General features: G+C 38.8%; 1 protein-coding gene and 2 non-coding genes across 14 annotated transcripts in view; all 3 read left to right on the top strand.

The window, feature by feature from the left end:
• The window catches only part of PUM1 (pumilio RNA binding family member 1), a 128,204-nt gene that overhangs the window by 80,076 nt on the left and 28,525 nt on the right, over positions 1–19,603 (top strand). For all 12 annotated transcript variants that reach the window (XM_068539347.1, XM_068539341.1, XM_068539351.1 and 9 more), the window contains 5 exons: positions 6,724–6,875; positions 11,839–11,977; positions 13,250–13,393; positions 14,222–14,518; positions 15,594–15,830. In XM_068539347.1, coding sequence (XP_068395448.1) covers positions 6,724–6,875; positions 11,839–11,977; positions 13,250–13,393; positions 14,222–14,518; positions 15,594–15,830 — 969 coding nt within the window. The remainder of the gene's footprint in view (positions 1–6,723; positions 6,876–11,838; positions 11,978–13,249; positions 13,394–14,221; positions 14,519–15,593; positions 15,831–19,603) is intronic.
• LOC137763180 (small nucleolar RNA SNORD103/SNORD85) lies at positions 3,560–3,642 on the top strand. The gene has a single exon (XR_011073740.1). It is a non-coding gene; the product is annotated as a small nucleolar RNA SNORD103/SNORD85 (small nucleolar RNA).
• On the top strand, positions 12,094–12,170 carry LOC137763179 (small nucleolar RNA SNORD103/SNORD85). The gene has a single exon (XR_011073739.1). It is a non-coding gene; the product is annotated as a small nucleolar RNA SNORD103/SNORD85 (small nucleolar RNA).

Genomic DNA, 19,603 nt, shown 5'->3' with positions numbered 1-19,603 from the left:
TACCCGCTCTAATATAGCATACTGCAGTTAATGTCAGTATGGCTGGTCATTCCAAACTACTTGGGTGGTGGTGGTGATGGTGGTGGTGGGTTGTTCCTTGGAATCAGTGTTTCTAAGGAACTGCCATGACATGAGGATTAGTGAGGATTTGGACCCACTATGTATAGGGATCTCTCCACGACTATATGGATGTCTCTACACGTGCACCACTTTCTCCCCCTTCAAATTGGCTCCCACTGGCTCATACCGTACATTCTAGCAGTACTAAATTGATTTTAGTTTGCTACACATACCACACTGGTTTAGGCCTCTGTATCTTTGGACATTATGGTCTCCTTAGTCCTCTAGAGTAAACTCTTTCCCCATTCTTTGCCTGGGAAGCTTCTTAGCTGCTATTGTCACCTCTAGAAAGCCTTCCTTTGCTGACCTTTCCCTAGTGTTTCTCTAATCATCACTTTGTATTTATTTGCTTGTGGATGTGTACATGACTGGGTTTTCTTCCCCCTTGAGACGGAACTCTTTCAAAGGCAGGCACTTTTGTTACTTGACTCTGTGTGACACAGTAGCTGTCAACATGGTGCGGTCATAAATATATGGTAGATTGAATTCAATGCTAGGACAGACTTAATGTCTTACAAAGTAAATATTCTTTGGAGACATCCCTCCAAGTCATGTTAATTGTGACTAAATATTATTTGTAAGATTTCACATATTTTATAGCATATGATTTGTAATTATGAACTCAAATGCAGCATAGAATTTCATATTCTTTTCTTTAGAATTGTTCACATTTTGGCATGGGTTGTGATGGGAACATATGTAGTATAATTTCTGTGCCCCTGTTGCCTTTAGGGGAAGTAGAATCTTTGCTAATTCCCGTTAATATTTATTGAACCCTTATTAACTGTTTGCCAGTGAGTGCTTTTCATGCGTATGAATTGTTGGATGATGGCTTTTCAGATTAGGAATTGGGGGCTCAGAGAGCTGTCTTGCTTGAGGTCACACTATTTATTTAGTCTCTACTTTTCCCTCCAGCTTTATTGAGATATAATTGACAGACAAAATTGTAATGTATTTAGAGTACACAACATTAATATATGTATACATTGTGAAAGGATTCCCTCCATCGAGTTAACTAATATATCTATAATATCCCATGTTTACCTTGTTTTATTTGTGCAAAATTTTTTAATTTTTGTTTTAAAATTTTTGTATATTTTTAAATTGAAGTACAGTTGATTTACAATGTTGTGTTAATTTCTGCTATACAGCAAAGTGATTCAGTTATACATATATATATAGTCTTTTTAAAAAAATTTTTATTTATTAAAGTTTTTTGTTTTTTGTTTTGTTTTGTTTTTTTGATGTGGACCATTTTTAAAGTCTTTACTGAATTTTTTACAATATTGCTTCTGTTTTATGTTTTGGTTTTTTGGCCTTGAGGCATGTGGGATCTTAGCTCCCTGACCAGGGATCAAACCCACACCCCTTGCATTAGAAGATGAAGTCTTAACCACTGGACCGCCAGGGAAGTCCCTAAAATTCTCTTCTAGTATGGTTTATCACAGGATATTGACTATAGTTCCCTGTGCTGTTCCCTGTGCTATACAGTAGGACCTTGTTGTTTATTCATTCTATATATAATGGTTTGCATCTGCTAATTCCAAACTGCCAATCCATCCCTCCCCACTGGCACCCCCGCCAACAAACACACACACACACACACACACACATACACACATACACACACACACCCCACACATGTCTGTTTTCTATGTTTCTGTTTCGTAGATAGGCTCATTTGTGTCATATTTTAGATTCCACATATAAGTGATATCATATGGTATTTGTCTTTCTCTTTTTGACTTATTTCACTTAGTATGATAATCTCTAGGTCCATCCATGGTGCTGCATATGGCATTATTTCATTCTTTTTTATGGCTGAGTAGTATTCCATTGTATATATGTACCACGTCTTCTTTATCCATTCATCTGTTGATGGACATTTAGGTTGTTTCCATGTCTTGGCTCTTGTGAATAGTGCTGTTATGAACATAGGAGTGCATGTATCTTTTTGAATTGTAGTTTTGTCTGGATATATGCCCAGGAGTGGAATCGCTGGATCATATGGCAACTCTATTTTTAGTTTTTTGAGAAACCTCCATACTGTTTTCCAGAGTGCCTGCACCAACTTACATTCCCACCAACAATGTAGGAGGGTTCACTTTTCTCCACACCCTCTCCGCATTTGTTATTTGTGGACTTTTTAACGATGGCCATTCTGATCGGTATGAGATGGTGCCTCACTGTTGTTTTGATTTGCACTTCTCTAGTAATTAGTAATGTTGAGCATCTTTGCATGTGCCTGTTGGCCATCTGTATTTCTTCTTTGGAGAAATGTCTCTTTAGGTCTTCTGCCCATTTTTCTATTGGGTTGTTTGTTTTTTGTTGCTGTTGTTGAGTTGTATGAGCTGTTTGTATATTTTGAAAATTAAGCCCTTGTCAGTCTCGTCATTTGCAAATATTTTCTCCTAGGCTGTAGGTTGTCTTTTTGTTTTGTTTATGGTTTCCTTTGCTGTACAAAAGCTTGTAAGTTTTTTTTTGTCGTTGTTAATATTTACTTATTTATTTGGCTGCACTGGGTCTTAGTTGCAGCATGTGGGGTCTTTAGTTGTGGCATGTGGAATCTAGTTCCCTAACCAGGGATGGAACCGGGGCCCCCTGCATTGGGAGCATGGAGTCTTAGCCACTGGACTAACAGGGAAGTCCACAAAAGCTTGTAAGTTTGATTAGGTCCCATTTGTTTATTTTTGTTTCTATTGCCTTGGAAGACTGACCTAAGAAAAGATTGGTATGATTTATGTCAGAGAATGTTTTGCCTATGTTCTCTTCCAGGAGTTTTATGGTGTCATGTCTTATATTTAAGTCTTTAAGCCATTTTGAGTTCATTTTTGAGTATGGTGTGACTGTGTTCTAACTTCATTGATTTACATGTGGCTGTCCAGCTTTCTCAACACCACTTGCTGAAGAGACTGTCTTCTTTCCACTGTATATTTTTGCCTCCTTTGTTGAAGATTAATTGACTCTAGGTGTGTGTGTTTATTTCTAGGTTCTCTCTTGTGTTCCACTGATCCATATGTCTGTTTTTGTGCCAGTACCACACTGTTTCAATTACTGTTGTATCTTCGTAATATTGTCTGAAGTTTGGCTGGGTTATGCCTCCTGCTTGGTTCTTTTTTCTCAGTATTGCTTTGGCAATTCTGGGTCTTCTATGGTTCCATATAATTTTTAGGATTATTTGTTCCAGTTCTGTGAAGAATGTCATGGGTAATTTGATAGGGATCGCATTAATTCTGTAGATTGCTTTGGGTAGTAGGGGTCATACAATTTAAATGTTGTAGAGTTCGGGTTTGAGCCAGATCTAGCTCAAAGCCTATGCATGCGCTTCACTGTAGTATACAAATGTCTGTGTTATCCTGAATTGTCTTCTCTGTACTTTCTTTCCTCTGCAAACTTTCCTCTACTAACTTACTATATGTTATTTGAAACAAAGAACTAGTCTTAGGAATGACACACTTGTTCTCACTGAGATCCTAGTTTGGTGATGAGAATCTTGCTTTTGTACTTATCAGCTGAGCCAGACTGAAATGACTTAAGGGCTTTCTTTCACAGAGAGCCAGAAATGTTAACTACCCAAACTGTGAAACTGCATATTCTTGTCGAGTGTTAATCACACAGGAATTGAAGCAGGCATCCTGAGGAGCCAAGCCCAATTAATGATGCACCCTGAGCTATTTTCCTAAACTCTGTGTCATGAGCCACATGACCAAGGAAAGTAGTAGAAATGCCAGTTGAGAAAACTTAAAGGACAGTGCAATTGTTTATTGTAACAGCGTTCTGTGCACAGTAGAGGTTTGCTTTTGTTGACTCTTGGGGGAGCCTTGGGACTGTCATTGCAGGTTGCACCCCAACCTTTAACAACAGAGGTGACAACACCCTAACATCTATTACACCCATTTTGCAGGTGAGGAAACTAAGACACAGGTAGTCTTCATTGTGTTCTTTTTCATTCTTTAACTGTCCAAGACCACCCCACTTTATAAACAATAGTCAGCTGGGTTTGGGGGCTTACCACTCTCTCCTCCTTGGAGGTATCGTTTTTAGACTATTCAGATGCCTACATGTTTAAATTTTTTTTTTTAATTTTATTTATTTATTTATTTATTTATGGCTGTGGTGGGTCTTCGTTTCTGTGCGAGGGCTTTCTCTAGTTGTGGCAAGTGGGGGCCACTCTTCATCGCGGTGCACGGGCCTCTCATTATCGAGGCCTCTCTTGTTGCGGAGCACAGGCTCCAGACGCGCAGGCTCAGTAATGGTGGCTTACGGGCCTAGTTGCTCCGCGGCATGTGGGATCTTCCCAGACCAGGGCTCGAACCCGTGTCCCCTCCATTGGCAGGCAGGTTCTCAACCACTGTGCCAGCAGGGAAGCCCAATGTTTAAAATTTTTTAGCCCATTTGTTTATTATTTAAAAATACCTCATTTTGTAGCATAGTTTTTCTAAGCAGCACCTTCATTTTGAACCATTTTGCCCTGTGTTTGACAGTGGGCACCTTGATGAACAGAGCTTCTTGATCTTGGCTAAGACCACAGATACAGAAAATACCGAATTAGAAATGTCAGAGTAATATTGGACAGTGATATAATTTGACTTATTTGTGTTTTAGATCTTAATGGGGAAACAAAAAACATGTACCAATTTATTTTGACTTAATGAAGTACATATTTCTACAGGGTTGGCTACTATGTCAGAATGGATATATTTGAAACAGCTTGATGGAACTTCACTGAAAAGTGCAGTAATTATTTAATCAGGTTGCAAATATTTGAAACTCTGTGCTTTAACTAAGCAGGTTCTTATTACAGATGTGTTCCAGCAGATGTGAGAAGCTGGCTTTGAGCCGTTGTCTTAGTTGGCAAATAAGCCTTGGTGTTTCTTGCCGCCAGCTTCAGAGAATTCTGTGGTGTAGAGTTCTGCCCCTCCCAGGTTGCTTTCTGCGTAGCTCTGTTACTTCTCTGTTGCATGTTCTGTTTGGCAGAGACTGCAGCTGTAGCTTGTTTCCAAAGAGGGTGAACAGATTATTTAGGCTAAAGCAGAATGCTTAGCTGTTGTTGTTTTTTTAAAATAAATTTATTTATTTAATTTATTTTATGCCTGTGTTGGGTCTTTGTTGCTGTGTGCGGGTTTCTCATTGTCGTGGCTTCTCTTGTTGCGGAGCACGGGCTTTAGGCCTGCAGGCTTCAGTAGTTGTGGCTCGTGGGCTCTAGAGCGCAGGCTCAGTAGTTGTGGCACACGGGCTTAGTTGCTCTGCGGCATGTGGGATCTTCCCGGTCCAGGGCTTGAACCCGTGTCCCCTGCATTGGCAGGCGGATTCTTTTTTTTTTTTTTTTTCCAAAACGACATGCATTTATTATTCCAGTTTCTGTGGGTCAAGAGTCCAGGCATGGTTTAGTTGGGTTTTCTGCTCAGGGTCTCACAAGTCTGAAGTCAGGTCGTCAGCTGGACTGCTTTCTCAGCTAGAGGCTCACTTAGGGAAGGTTCCACTTCTAAGCTCCCTCAGGTTGTTGGAAGAATATTTCTGTGTGACTGTAGAAGTTATGGCAGCTTGCTTCTTCACAGCCAGCCATGGAGAGAGACAGTCTCTTGGCTTCTCTCCCTTGTAGACACTGTTTTAAGAGGTTCACCTGATTAAGTCAAGCCCCTCAGTGTACTGTCCCTTTTGGTTAAAGTCAAACTGAGTAGGGACCTTAGTTACATCTGCAACACCCCTTCCCTTTTGCCATATAACAGTGCATAACTATGTAGCAATATCCCTCACCTTTGCTGTATTCTATTGGTTAGAAGCAAGTTACAGGTTTCTCCACACTCAAGGATTGTACAGAGGTGTGGATACCAGGAGGTGGAGGTCACAGTGGCAGGCAGATTCTTAACCACTGCGCCTCCAGGGGAGCCCAGAATGCTTAGTTTTGTATAGAATACTCAGGTCTGTAAGAAGTCAAGGTGTTAACATTTTTTATTTCTGCTTGTTTTCAGCTTTGACGAATTTGAATTTCATATACCAATGTCTGAATGTAGTTGTGTTGAATGCTTTTTGTGACATTAGAAATAGGAAAACCAAGCCTCTAAGAATTTGAGCCCTGGAGGTTCAGTGGCATGTTTGGGCTTTGTTAGACAGCTGATGGATTTTCATGCTTCTGGAGTTAATGAAGCACCAAGATCCCTGTCCCTATCAGTCACCTCAGGTGCCATCCTTACCACTGAAAGCAGGGTACAACTTAGTCTTTTGCTGTGTTCCATCACTTTAAGCACACAAACTCTCCATTTATTTCCCTTCTTGAGCAAGGCCAGTTCCTCCATCTGTTCTTACACGTACCCCTTCCAGCTTCTATCACTTATGCTCTCTTTCGGTATCTCCAATGCTTGGTCCTTCACTAGCTTCTTCCTCTAGGCCTGGAGTATATTACTGACTTTAGAAGACTTTGGTGTGGGGATCATGTATAATATTTTCTGTTTTTTGAAAATAGAATTCATGATTAGCTAGAATGAATCAATATATTAAGTTAATATTTTACAGTAGTGTCTGCTGAGTCAGGTGTTGTCTTTGGAAACTGAGATGATTATTAATAGTCTAAACTTTTCTTACCTTTCTCTTGCTATTTTTTAGGCCCGGCTGTGGTCCCTCACCAGTATTATGGAGTTACTCCCTGGGGAGTCTACCCTGCCAGCCTTTTCCAGCAGCAAGCTGCTGCCGCTGCCGCAGCAACAAATTCTGCTAATCAACAGACCACCCCACAGGCTCAGCAAGGGCAGCAGCAGGTAAATGTAAACAAAGTTTATACCACCTAAATGCGAATATTAGTTATTGTATATAGTTAAAAGGTAGTCCCTGATAGAGCAATTGTGAATGGTGAATGGGTGAGTTCCCTTGTGTGGTATCTGAGTTCATGCTCAGACTTGACTGTGCTTTACTGAATGTCTTTTACGTATCAGGTCCTTGTTCATTGTGACTAGTTGAGATCGTGGTATTACATATCATGTAATACTGCTTAGAGGATTTTCCAGTTAAGTGAGTATTCATACTGATAGTAAAGTTTTCCTTCTTTGATACTGTAGTTACTTTCTAAGCACCATTCTCAAATCACTTCTGGCTCTCTCTTTAAGTAGTTTGCTACCAAAGGGGAGATACTAGTTCTTCAGATTGCTTATTTATAGCATCAATTAAAAAAAAAAATTGAAGTAAGTTGATTTACAATGTTATATTAGTTTCAGGTGTACAGCAAAGTGATTCAGTTATACCTACATATATACATATATATGTATATGTGTGTGTGTAAGTGTATATATTCTTTCTCATATTCTTTTCCATTATAGGTTATTATAAGACATTGAATGTAGTTCCCTGTATTATTCAGTAGATCCTTGTTGTTTATTTTATATATAGTAACATCTGTTGAATTGGACATAAATCTTATACCTATTTTATCTCTTTTAACTTAGAGTAAGCTTTTTAACCAAGATGAGAAAGGATAGTTAATTGCAATACTAAGTGTCTTTTTCTGTTAGATAGGCCATTTTCTCTTGCTTACTAGAATAACACCTATTTATTGCTGAAAACTGTGGTGAATTGGATTACTTGAAGGAAAAAAAATCCCCTAAATCCTCCTATCAGAAAAAAAGCAATATAAATGTTTGGTATCTGTCATTCTAGCCTTACTATTTAAGTAATTTCTTATAAGATTGGGATTATGCTGTCCACATGGCTTTGCATCTTGTTGTTATACTCTTCCGTGTTATTTAATGTTTTTAAATCTGTTAAAGAGTATCTCATTTATTTTGACCAGTCCATTATTATTTATGTTATATTTATATAACTAAGTTATAACTATAACTTAGCCATATTTTGGTGTTATAAATAAGATTAATATTCTTTGCATAAGTCCATGATTATTTCCATGGAATAAAGTCCTAGAAATGGAGTTTTTTCCCCAAGCAAGTAAAGTGAGCATTTAGGCTTTTGATAAGCATCATCAAATTAAAGCTGTCTTTTGAGGAAAAACACCAGCTCATATATGCGCATATGATAATGATCCAAACAAGAATCCTTTGCTTTTTATCAGTTTTAGGAAGAGAGTGTATGTTTAATTTTTTAGATTTTACAAGTTTATAGGAAAAACACAGGTCTTGAAATTCTAGCTAGTTTATTCTGGGTCAGTATTTTTATAGTCAGATTTTTTTTGTAAGTTAATGCATGATTTTCTTTGCAGTAGATACAATTCTAGTACCACATGCATAGGGAATTCAGCAGATAATTTGTTGACAGAATGGGTGATCCCTATTAATAAATTTCTTAGCTACTCTTTGTGGATAGTTGGTATTTATCAAGTGATGATCTTTGTGTTTAAATGGCTGCCAAATCATGGATTTAGAAGACTGAAGTAATTGCTATGTGTAAAATTTGCTCTAATAGAGTGAATAAGAAAAATAGTAATAAGTACTTCTTATGAAAGCTTTTTGTTTAAAGCTAAGTGCTCTACATATAATTTCTTTTATTCTGAGAAGTAGATTATATGACTTCCCAGTATAAGATTAAGGAAATGGAATTTGTGTGCCCAGGATCATACACCTATTAAGGTGCTAAGACTTGAACCTGGGACTTCCCTGGTGGCGCAGTGGTTAAGAATCCGCCTGCCAATGCAGGGGACACGGGTTCGAGCCCTGGTCGGGGAAGATCCCACGTGCCACAGAGCAACTAAGCCTGTGCGCCACAACTACTGAGCCTGTGCTCTAGAGCCTGCGAGCCACAACTGTTGAGCCTGCGCGCCACAACTACTGAGGCCCGTGTGCCTACAGCCCATGCTCCGCAACAAGAGAAGCCACTTCAATGAGAAGCCCGCGCACCACAACAAAGAGTAGCCCCCGCTCACTGCAACTAGAGGCAACAAAGACCCAATGCAGCCAAAAATAAATTAAAAAAAAAAAAAAAAAGAAAAAGATTTGAACCCAAGTCTGTAAGTTCACAACTTGTTACGTCTTCTGACCATAGTGATAGAAAGCCTGAGATCTGGTCTTTGTTCTACCACTAACTGGTTGCAACTAGGGCAAGTTACGTGACTTCTCTGAATATATCCTTAGCTATAAAATGGGCATGACAATCATGTACATTATTTCAGAGTTTTCTGTCATCCACAGTAACAAACCGTACTATGAAAAAGTTATTATTATTAACATTACCTTTTAACAAGTAGCCATATTTTAGTTCCAGTGATATTTTTGCCAGTTTCTGGCATCAGGTGTTTTAGGAAAATACGATATTCTTGGTGAACTTTTTTGGTCATAGTCATTGAAATGAGAGGTTCTTTTTAAACTTTGCTTTTGGCCTTTTGGCCTTTACGTTTTATCAGAAAGCATTTGTTATGTTCTTCTAGGCATGCCAACTCTTCCAAATGTAATTGCTGAAACTTTGAGTAGAGTCAGTGACATCCTGGCCACTTCATCTTCCTTCTGATTTCTTTTTCATTCTTTTTGAAGGCTCCTTTGACACCTGATTAAAAAAACTGTTATTCTCTATTTCAAAATGTTTGTTAAAGAAAAAATCCTGGATATTAGGTTGAACCCAGGTACAGGTGGTGGCTTGGCATTGGATGTTGCATTTTGAGCGAGAAAAGTTTAGAATGGCTTCTGAACTTTCTAGATTAGGGGAGACTGTATAGATGATGATTCTACCAAGCATGATGAACTGGAGAAGGATGAATGATTATTAATGAAAATATCTCCATTGAGCATCTACTTGCTTATTACATTTTAAATGCTGTGTTTAAATCAGTACCTTTGAAAAGAAATTTGAATTTAACACCTTTTGCATCATGAAGATAGGTAGTAAACTAACTCCTAGGATAGTGTTTTACAAGTAGATATTCAGTCGTTTTTGTTGATTTTTATTGTATATAAAATTTTACTTGTGGAATTTTACATATTTGTTTCCATAAAATTCAGGCTTGACATTTATTTATGAAATTAAAATATGAATGTTGGCAGCTGACTTAAGAACTTTGATTTATTGTCAAGAGTACCACAGATTTCTAGAGAGTTGACAAAAAGGAAACACATTGCTCTCCTGATTGTAAAATAGGACTCAGTAGTCTGGACTACCCCTTTCTTCAGGCACCTTATCCATTTCCCTGTCCTCTGATGTTTCACACAACTCCTAACCAAACATAAGCCTAATTCATTCTGCCCTGAAAAGGATGTTTTCATTGATTTTTTTTTTTTTTTAAGTTCTTGAACTATTAGTATTTGCCATATCTCTGTACCTGCTGTTTACTTTTCCTAGAGTGAGAGCTCTTCTGGATTATTGGTTAGGCATTTTCTACAAACTCTCACCTGTGCAGCCTCCCTTGAGTCTTCTATCTATATAGATTGAAGCACTCCTTCTGCTGTAAAGTCCGTTAGATTCTTTGGTTCACAAACAGAAATAAATTGCCTAATATTTTGATAGGAATTAACTGTTGGTTATTGATTATCTCCTGGGTTCTAGGCATTGTGCCTTGCAGACATTAATTCTAATATTTCCTACAAATCTGCATGGTCAGCTGTTACTCTCACTATTTTTACAGATAAAGAAATAAGAAAATTTGGGTAAATTAAGTGTCTACACATCTCTTCTTGCCAATATGGACAGTGTTGGTCATTTAAAATACTCATTTAATAAATATTTGATTGTGGTGTTTCTCTTTCACATTTTTTACCAAATGGTACCAAGAAAAATCTGTGTACGGGTTCTTGATTACACGTGTAACTTTTATAAGTAGCAGAGTGATACTGAAAATGATCTGATAAGAACTTTGTCTTTGAAAACATTGCAAAATGCATAAACGTTGGTAATTTTAGCCTTGGTATTGGGTTTTGTATTTTTACTTAACTGGCATAGATAGATCTTTTGGAATAGATTCTTCAGAACATTCAGAATAAGAATGATTATCAGCATCTTACTATCTATGTTTCATTAATAAAAAGAAAAGTAGATCCTTTATCACAGTGACAGAACTAGTATTCTGTGCTGAAATGTCAGTGTTCTTGACTAATACTCATATCCATTTAGATTGCTGTGCGTTTGTGGTATTTATGAGAGGAAGAATAGAAACGGTCGAGTCAGAAGCCTCCTAAATCAGACCTGTTGATTTCATTTGGGGCCATTTGGGCCCTGATAAATGGGAATAGTGTTATAGGGTAGAGAAAATGTTCTCACATTCCATAAAGAAAGTTTAGCGTGTGTGTGTGTGTGTGTGTGTTTTGATACAGATATTATAACTTAATGATGTGGGTAAATTACCCTTGTTTATCATATCTAAACCCCTCCTCCACTCCATCATACTCTTTTTTTCACCCACTTTTTGATTATTGTAAAGTTACTGTCTAGCTCTCATTTGCTGGAATAAAAGCTCCAATTGGGCAGGAGCTTTGTGTGTCTTGTTCATTGCTTTATCCCCATTACCTGCCAGATGTTGGGCATTAAGTATTTGATTAATGAATGAATGATCACTTTTGTATGCTTTTGGCTTCTTATAAAGGTAATATGTTTAAACTAAGAATGGTAGAATGAAATTTCACTATATGAAATGCTGTTAATGGATTTTTTTATCCTAACAGCCATGCCATATAAAACCATTATCAGAAAAATGGTTTACAACCATCAGTTTTAAAGTTGATCCAACTTAAGCATGTGGTGTGTCTTAGATGTTTCCAATGAAAAGAAAGTAGTTGATTTATTTCTGTCTCCCAGGTTCTCCGTGGAGGAGCCAGCCAGCGTCCTTTGACCCCAAATCAGAACCAGCAGGGACAGCAAGCAGATCCACTAGTGGCAGCTGCAGCAGTGAATTCTGCCCTTGCTTTTGGACAAGGACTGGCTGCAGGCATGCCAGGTGAGGCTGCATTGTTGTTCCTCATCATTTGAGGGTGAAAAAGTCTGCTTATTGGGGGAGATTCGGAAGAGAATGGGCAGTATTTTTGGCTTGCTTAGGCTTGTCATCATTTGGCGACTGGCGAGGATGACATACACTTGCCCTCACTTAGACCATAGTTCGTTGATGAGAGCACCTAGTGTTCTGAGCCAGTCTTAGTCTTAAATGCTGGAGATATGTGAACCTCCACACATAGCTTGGAGTATGCTATTTTCCTTTGGTGATGATCTGTTTTCTCCCTCAGTGTTAAGAGTGGGCAGACTGCATCAGTATCACTCCAAGGCTGATGTCTTTGAATAGTATTATTAGGAAGACATTCCTAGTATTCCTTGATAGTGTCCTCCTTGCATTTTTCGGATTTCTCTCGAACCAACAGTAGAGGTGCTTTGTAGCTGTCTATCTGTGATTGATATATATCCTGAATATATGTTATTCTTAGCTCACTGTCTCCTGGTCTTATTCTTTGCATGGATTGCATGTAGTTTGAGGTCATTCCTTTGAAACAGGTCCTTCTGAGACCTCAGTATAAGGGTATGGGTTCTTACTGACCATGGCACATACCTAAATCAACTGATCTATTTATGAATTCACTGAGTAACTTGAACTTACATCATGCATGTTGTTAATTACTAAGCATTTATGTTTTATTACAAAGTCACCTGTAATTTCTCTTATGGCTCAATAGGATTTGAAGATTCCATCTCATAGAATATTGAAAGACCCTGTTAATTGAAGCCTGTCGAGGTTTTCCCTGCTAACTTGTAGGATATTTGTGCTTAGATTATGTGGTATGAAAGTTCTTTGATTGTTGGAATCATTTGTACCTACTGTTAACTTGTGTAGTCAAGAAAACATAAAATAAATTGTCAGTGTATGGTTGCTGGTGGTAACTGTGGTTAGCACTTTGAAGAGCACAGGTATTCCCTATCCCACCGAATTCCCTAACACTTGGTGGATAATAAATAACACTACCCCTTATTGTGCCAGGTAGCATGTTACATCTTTCACACTCATCTTTTAATCTTAACAAGAACTTTGTGAGGCTGGTATTATTATTATCCTCATGAGGATACCCAGAGATTCAGGGTTGTACAGCTACCTTAAGTGGCGAAGCCAGGATCCCAATGCTGAGTTTGTAACTATCTATCAATAAGATATGCTGGTGCCCAGGAGACATTTGTTAGTTTCATATGTACTTACCTGTTTCATGTGTACTTAACTTAATATTCTCAGGTTATCCAGTCTTGGCTCCTGCTGCTTACTATGACCAAACCGGTGCCCTTGTGGTGAATGCAGGAGCGAGAAACGGCCTTGGAGCTCCTGTTCGACTTGTAGCTCCTGCCCCAGTCATCATTAGCTCCTCAGCCGCACAAGCAGGTGAGCTTACGTCTTAGTAGACTCACTCAGATCTAAAAGGGGCAATGGATGATATTCTTAAACTGTGTTGAAATATACTTTGACATTCTCAGTGTAGGAATTCTACCCTGTAATTTTTCAAAGAGAGAATCAGAAGAAGCAAGTGACCTCAGTAGATTCTGATTCTGTTGACAGCATGTACCAGCTGGTTAGCAGCAAGGACCTGCTCTGCTGTGAGCATAGGAAGTTGGATTACTCATACAAAATGGCACTGTTGGCAGAAGTCCAAGGCTAATTTCACTTCATATCGTGAAATTCATATCGTTATTTTAAGATGATGTGGTATTTGTTTTGTTTTTTGCTTGAAGGGGTGGGGCAATAGGTTTTTATTTTAAGTCATATATATTATAAATTTGGGAACAGCAGTGGGGACATCTAGGGGAGAGTAACATGCTCAAGTGTCCTAGGAATTTGAGGGACTTCAGTATTTGGTTCTGGAAAAAAATGTCCTTAATGTAGATATTTGTAGAACTTGAGATTTTAGGAAGTAGTTGTATTGGAAATGAGTACTTTTTGATATCCATTTCTATTTTAAACTATAGCCTCTTTAAAGCTGTCAATACAGTGAACTTGGCTTCAGTGGTATTTTGACTTTGAATTGAAAGTAGAAATAGAAAATAGAAGCTTCAGATGAAGGGATCAAAGACAGATTTGTATAGTTCTTTACAAGGTTTGTGTCTGCTTTGAAAAAATATGGCAACATTAAAAGGTTTTCAAAAGGATAACAATGTAGTTTGGAAATGTGGCCAATCTCTTTCATAGCCAAATGGTTTGCTTTCTTCTACATAGCTGTTGCAGCGGCTGCAGCTTCAGCAAATGGAGCAGCCGGTGGTCTTGCTGGAACAACAAATGGACCATTTCGCCCTTTAGGAACTCAGCAGCCTCAGCCCCAGCCCCAGCAGCAGCCCAGTAACAACCTGGCATCCAGCTCTTTCTATGGCAACAACTCTCTGAGCAGCAATTCACAGAGCAGCTCCCTCTTCTCCCAGGGCTCTGCCCAGCCTGCCAACACATCCTTGGGATTTGGAAGTAGCAGTTCTCTCGGCGCCACTCTGGGATCAGCCCTTGGAGGGTTTGGAACAGCAGGTAGAAATCAGACTGATGTGCTGTTGAAACTGAATTTTAATTATTTTTACAATCTTTACGGAACACTGACAATGCATGGAACCCTGGACAGATACCACAGGCAGATCTGGACCAAGCCCCGTGGGAACCCAGCTGTTCCACATGTGTTTGAGATAATGGACTATTCAAGTTACACATTTGGGGCCTATTTCAGGTTTACACTCACGTTGCTACTTATTTATACTCTCAAAGTCCGTTTGTTTCAAGGATTAGAAAATGGGGGGAGATTTTTGCAGGCATTGGGAAGAATGTGGAGGGAATTATACAAATGTGGATGTTAAAAACCAAGGGAGGAGGACTTACCAAAGATCATAGGGTAGTGTACTCCACAATCTGCAGGCCTTAAAGAGTCATGAGTTTCCTCCAGTCTCTTGAGAAGAATTAAGGTGGATATTATGGAAAAGTGGGAGGAAGGAATTAAACTGAGGTATTTTAAATGTTTTGATGGGAGAAAAAAGCAGGAAAGTAGTAAGGTAAACAATGGGATAATTGCAGTGTTTGTAAAACAATGTGATCTCAAAACAGAAGGGTTTATTTGAGAGAAACTGTCTTAAGTTGGAGCTGGGGGCTAGCAATAACTCTTGATTGAGCCCTTTGAGAAACCAGGCTTTCATATGTAAGTCTTGGGTAGTGGGGCAGTACCCCATTCACAAATCTTTTTTCTACTCCATTTTTCTACTAGAACCTTTGGGTTGATGAAAGGCATTCTTTCTAGCCCATTTTCTTTCACCTTTCCCATAACTTATGTGGCCATCAGAGGATTTTAACCCACCCTCACCCCCATAATATGAGACACAAAAGGAAGGAAAATTTAGCATACGTGTGATGGTTTGAAAAAGAGTTTCATGTTAACCTGAGCCATGTCCTCTTTATTACTTTACCTGCCCCTAGAACTGCCACATGAACAGTTAGGCTGTCTCTGCTGACAAATTTGCGGTGGTAAGGAGTCTGGATCAAAGTGTTAGGAACAGGTCACTGGGCTTGTTCTTCGAAGAACAGGCCTGTTCTTATCTGCATTGTTTTAATTCCATTTTAGTTGCAAACTCCAACACTGGCAGTGGCTCCCGCCGTGACTCCCTGACTGGCAGCAGTGACCTTTATAAGAGGACATCGAGCAGCTTGACCCCCATTGGACACAGTTTTTATAACGGCCTTAGCTTTTCCTCCTCTCCTGGACCCGTGGGCATGCCTCTCCCTAGTCAGGGACCAGGACATTCACAGACACCACCTCCTTCCCTCTCTTCACACGGATCCTCTTCAAGCTTAAACCTGGGTAAGAACCATTACTCTAACACCACCTTGAACTCTAGAAATCTCTTGCCACTGATGACATTAGAAGTACTTTGCATAAGCAAAGGACAATCCCTTTATCCTAAGATGTGTCCTGGGTGTTCTGTGCCTTCCTGAAGGTACTTCATGTTATTTAGGCTGTACCTAGATAGCACAGCAGTTTGGGATTTATTCAAGTTTGGGCGCCTCCCCTGTATATTCACTTCAGCTTTAGTATGAACATCTTTGGCTACATGTGAGAATCTTTCAATATAAACACAGTACAGATTCATTTTAAGTAAAGCTGGAAAATAGAGACAAAGAGTGTATTAACCTCGTATCACCACTGAAATATCACCACAATTAATACTTAGCCTTGTTTTTCAGACTCCCCTCCCCTCCCCCATGTATATGTTTAATACCTTACTTTCTCACATAAAGCATTTTGTTTTAAAAATTTTGTCAGATTCTTTAAAAAAATTTGTATATACATTCTTAAACTACATAGTATGCTAATGAGTATAGATGTATATTTCCCAATTTTATGTTTAGCTTGTTATATGTGTGGGGTTTAAAAAAATGTTACCATTTAGATCCTGGAAAATGAGGAGGGAAAAGAGGATACTAAGCAGACAGCTATAAGAATGAAAAGAAACTTGTATTAACAATTTGGGTGGCAAATGTTTAAATCTTTCAAGAGATGGAAGATGGTACACACTCCCTTCCTCTAGTTATTTATCGAGTTTGGATTTTGAAGTACTGATCTATTTCTTAGATGGGGAAAGTTGAGGCATAGAAGTACAGTGACCATATAATTTATCATTCAACCCAGGATGCTTTTGAGAGTTAATGGGGTTGCTGTTAATAATTACTCTGTGATGACAGGCCTGAATCAGTACTGTCCTGGGAAATACCATGTATGGCCACTTTGCTGGAAGATTCTGATTTTTAAAATCTTCTATTTATTATTATTATTTTTAAATTAAAACTTTATTTTTTAGAGCAGTTTTAGGCTCATAGCAAAATTGAGGGGAGAGTACAGAGATTTCCCTTACACCCTCTGACCCACACATGCAAAGCTTCTCCCATTATCAACATCCCCCACTAGAGTGGTACCTTGGTTACAGTTGATGAACCTACATTGATACATCATTATCATCCAAAGTCCATAGTTTACATGGACCTTTTTTTGTTTTTAACTGGCAAGATTAAAAGTGGCTTTCTGGACTCAGAAATGAGGACTGACTAAAAATGAATAGTGTACTTTTATTTGGAAAGACAAAGACTGGGAAATGATTATAAAAATCAAAAAAAGTCTTGAAGGGGACAGGATAATATAGTTATTATTCTAGAACCAAGAGTTCTATCTCTGAGTGTGAGAGATGAGTTTTAAGGCAGAACTATGTATGTATGTATGTACATAGACATGTGAGAGAGAGAGTGTATGTGTGTATCCTGAGATTTCACATGATAAGAACTGTAGTTGTAAAGCTCACTGTCTCATGTTGTATATGGACATTACTTAAGAAAAGTTGTAGGGACGTTCCAGATTGGTAAGTCCACATTGGATAGATAAGGAATAGGGTGTATTGCACAACAGTGTTTCCTTGTGACAGGATGCCTGGCTTTAAAGAATGATGGTTAATGCAGACTTATAAGGGGGAGATGAAAGTCCCAGTCTAGTATGTAGACGGAAGGTACTAACATTTATGGAATAACTATTAGTGGCTACTATTAACGGTTTTGGGTGCTGTACATATCACTCCGGAAGATATGGTATTATGTCTATGATACAGAAGTGAGGAAACTGAGTTAAATATCTCGCTAGGTCTTCTCATATCTGAACGGATTTAGAGTCAAAACCTTTTTGACTCCAAAGCATGCAATGTCAGTGTATATCCTGTCACATAATGTGCCCAGGATAGCTTTTAAACCAGTGCATTATCAGATCCAGAAGTCTTACCCTTTAATTCCTTGGTTTAAACATTTGAACTGTGTCAACATATACTGAGTAGTAAACAAATTAAATCTGCAAAAAGTTTTTTGTAAAGAGCCAGATAGTAGATATTTTAGGCTTGCAGGTCAGATGGTCTATGTAGTCAGTGTTCAGCTCTGCTGTAGAAGTGTGAAAGCAGCCACAGGCAAAATGTAAAAGAATGTGCAGCTATCTTTCAATAAAACTTTATTTACAAAAATAGGTGGCAGGCCAGATTTGTCCTGTGGACTGTATCAACCTCTGAACCAAATGCCATGGCTCTTGGTGTTTGAAAATGGAGCTGGAAACATTACTTGCATGCATGGTGCCTTTCCTCTTTCCAATATATCAACAATTTAATAAAATACTTCCTTCTCCTTAATTTACGTTTCCCCTGTGGAGAAGGAACTAACTGTTGGTGCGAGTTATTTCTTATTTTAATGACTCTTGCTGTCTGCCTGGTTTTATTTTTAACATACCTTCCCTTAAAAATTTTTTTACTTTGTTTAAGCACTTTAGATGTATGTATTTCCATTGGACTTCCATTGCTGCATGTACCACGTTAAATCACACATGCCATTCCTGAGAAACTTTGTGTCTTGATTGGTAGTGCTTTGCCTCAGCTCAGTCTGTTTCCTTGAGAAAAGGGTTCGTGTATGCTTTAGTCTTAACCATTACAAAGTGATCACCTCAATAAGTCTCTTTACCATTTGTCACTAAGGAAATGTAACATTTCTTTACCAAATATATATTGGGCCATTCCTAATATAGCTTCTACTATTAATACTACACTGCTGCCACCGGCTATCAGTTCTTGGATCACTAACAACTAAGTAAGCATTCATTCATTGTGTTCATTCATTATGTTAAATACTCAAGTAACTCTGCTCTACACAGGGAAACTTAAACTCAGCATGGTTTAATGACTTTCATGATACCCCATAGCTAGTAAGTGTTTGATTGCACACTCCAGCCTATATCTCTGTTATCCCAGTGTGGATCTTTTCTCCATGATATCATTTTCACACTTCCTCCCAGTAGACAGGCACGTGTTAGGGTACTCTAAAAAACATCAGTGCCTGCATAGTTACTTTTCTCATTATTTATTCAACAATCACTTGTTGAGTGCCTACTATAGATATAGACTCTTCAATGCTTTTTTTCATTACTTGTTTAAAGATCAAACTTCTATTTTTTAAAAAAAATTATTTATTTTTGGCTGTATTGGGTCTTTGTTGCTGCACACGGCCTTTCTCTAGTTGCAGCGAGCGGGGGCTACTCTTCGTTGTGGTGCGCGGGCTTCTCGTTGTGGCTCGTGGGCTCTAGAGCGCAGGCTCAGTAGTTGCGGCGCACGGGCTTAGTTGCTCTGCAGCATGAGGGATCTTCCCAGACCAGGGCTCGAACCCGTGTCCCCTGCATTGGCAGGCAGATTCTTAACCACTGCACCACCAGGGAAGTCCCCAAACTTCTGTTTTTAAAAAATAACTTTATTGAGTTGTATCTTACATATCATGAAATTCACCCATTTCAAGTGTACTATTCAGTGATTTTTAGTAACTTTCTGTATTGTGCAACCATTAGCATAAGTCAGTTTGGTAATATTTTCATCCCCTCTGTAAGATTCCTCTTGACCATTTACAGTTAATCCCCATTCACACCCTTAGTCCCAGTCAACCACTGATCTATTTTCTGTTTTTTTTTTGGAGGGGGGAGCGGGCGTGCTTGCGTGCGGCTTGCAGTTCCCCGACCCGGGATCGAACCTGTGCCCCCTGCAATGGCATCGTGGAGTTCTAACCACTGGA

The sequence above is a fragment of the Eschrichtius robustus genome, chromosome 3, assembly GCF_028021215.1.
Source record: "Eschrichtius robustus isolate mEscRob2 chromosome 3, mEscRob2.pri, whole genome shotgun sequence".
Lineage (NCBI taxonomy): Eukaryota > Metazoa > Chordata > Mammalia > Artiodactyla > Eschrichtiidae > Eschrichtius > Eschrichtius robustus.
This window is presented reverse-complemented; position numbering and strand designations above follow the sequence as displayed.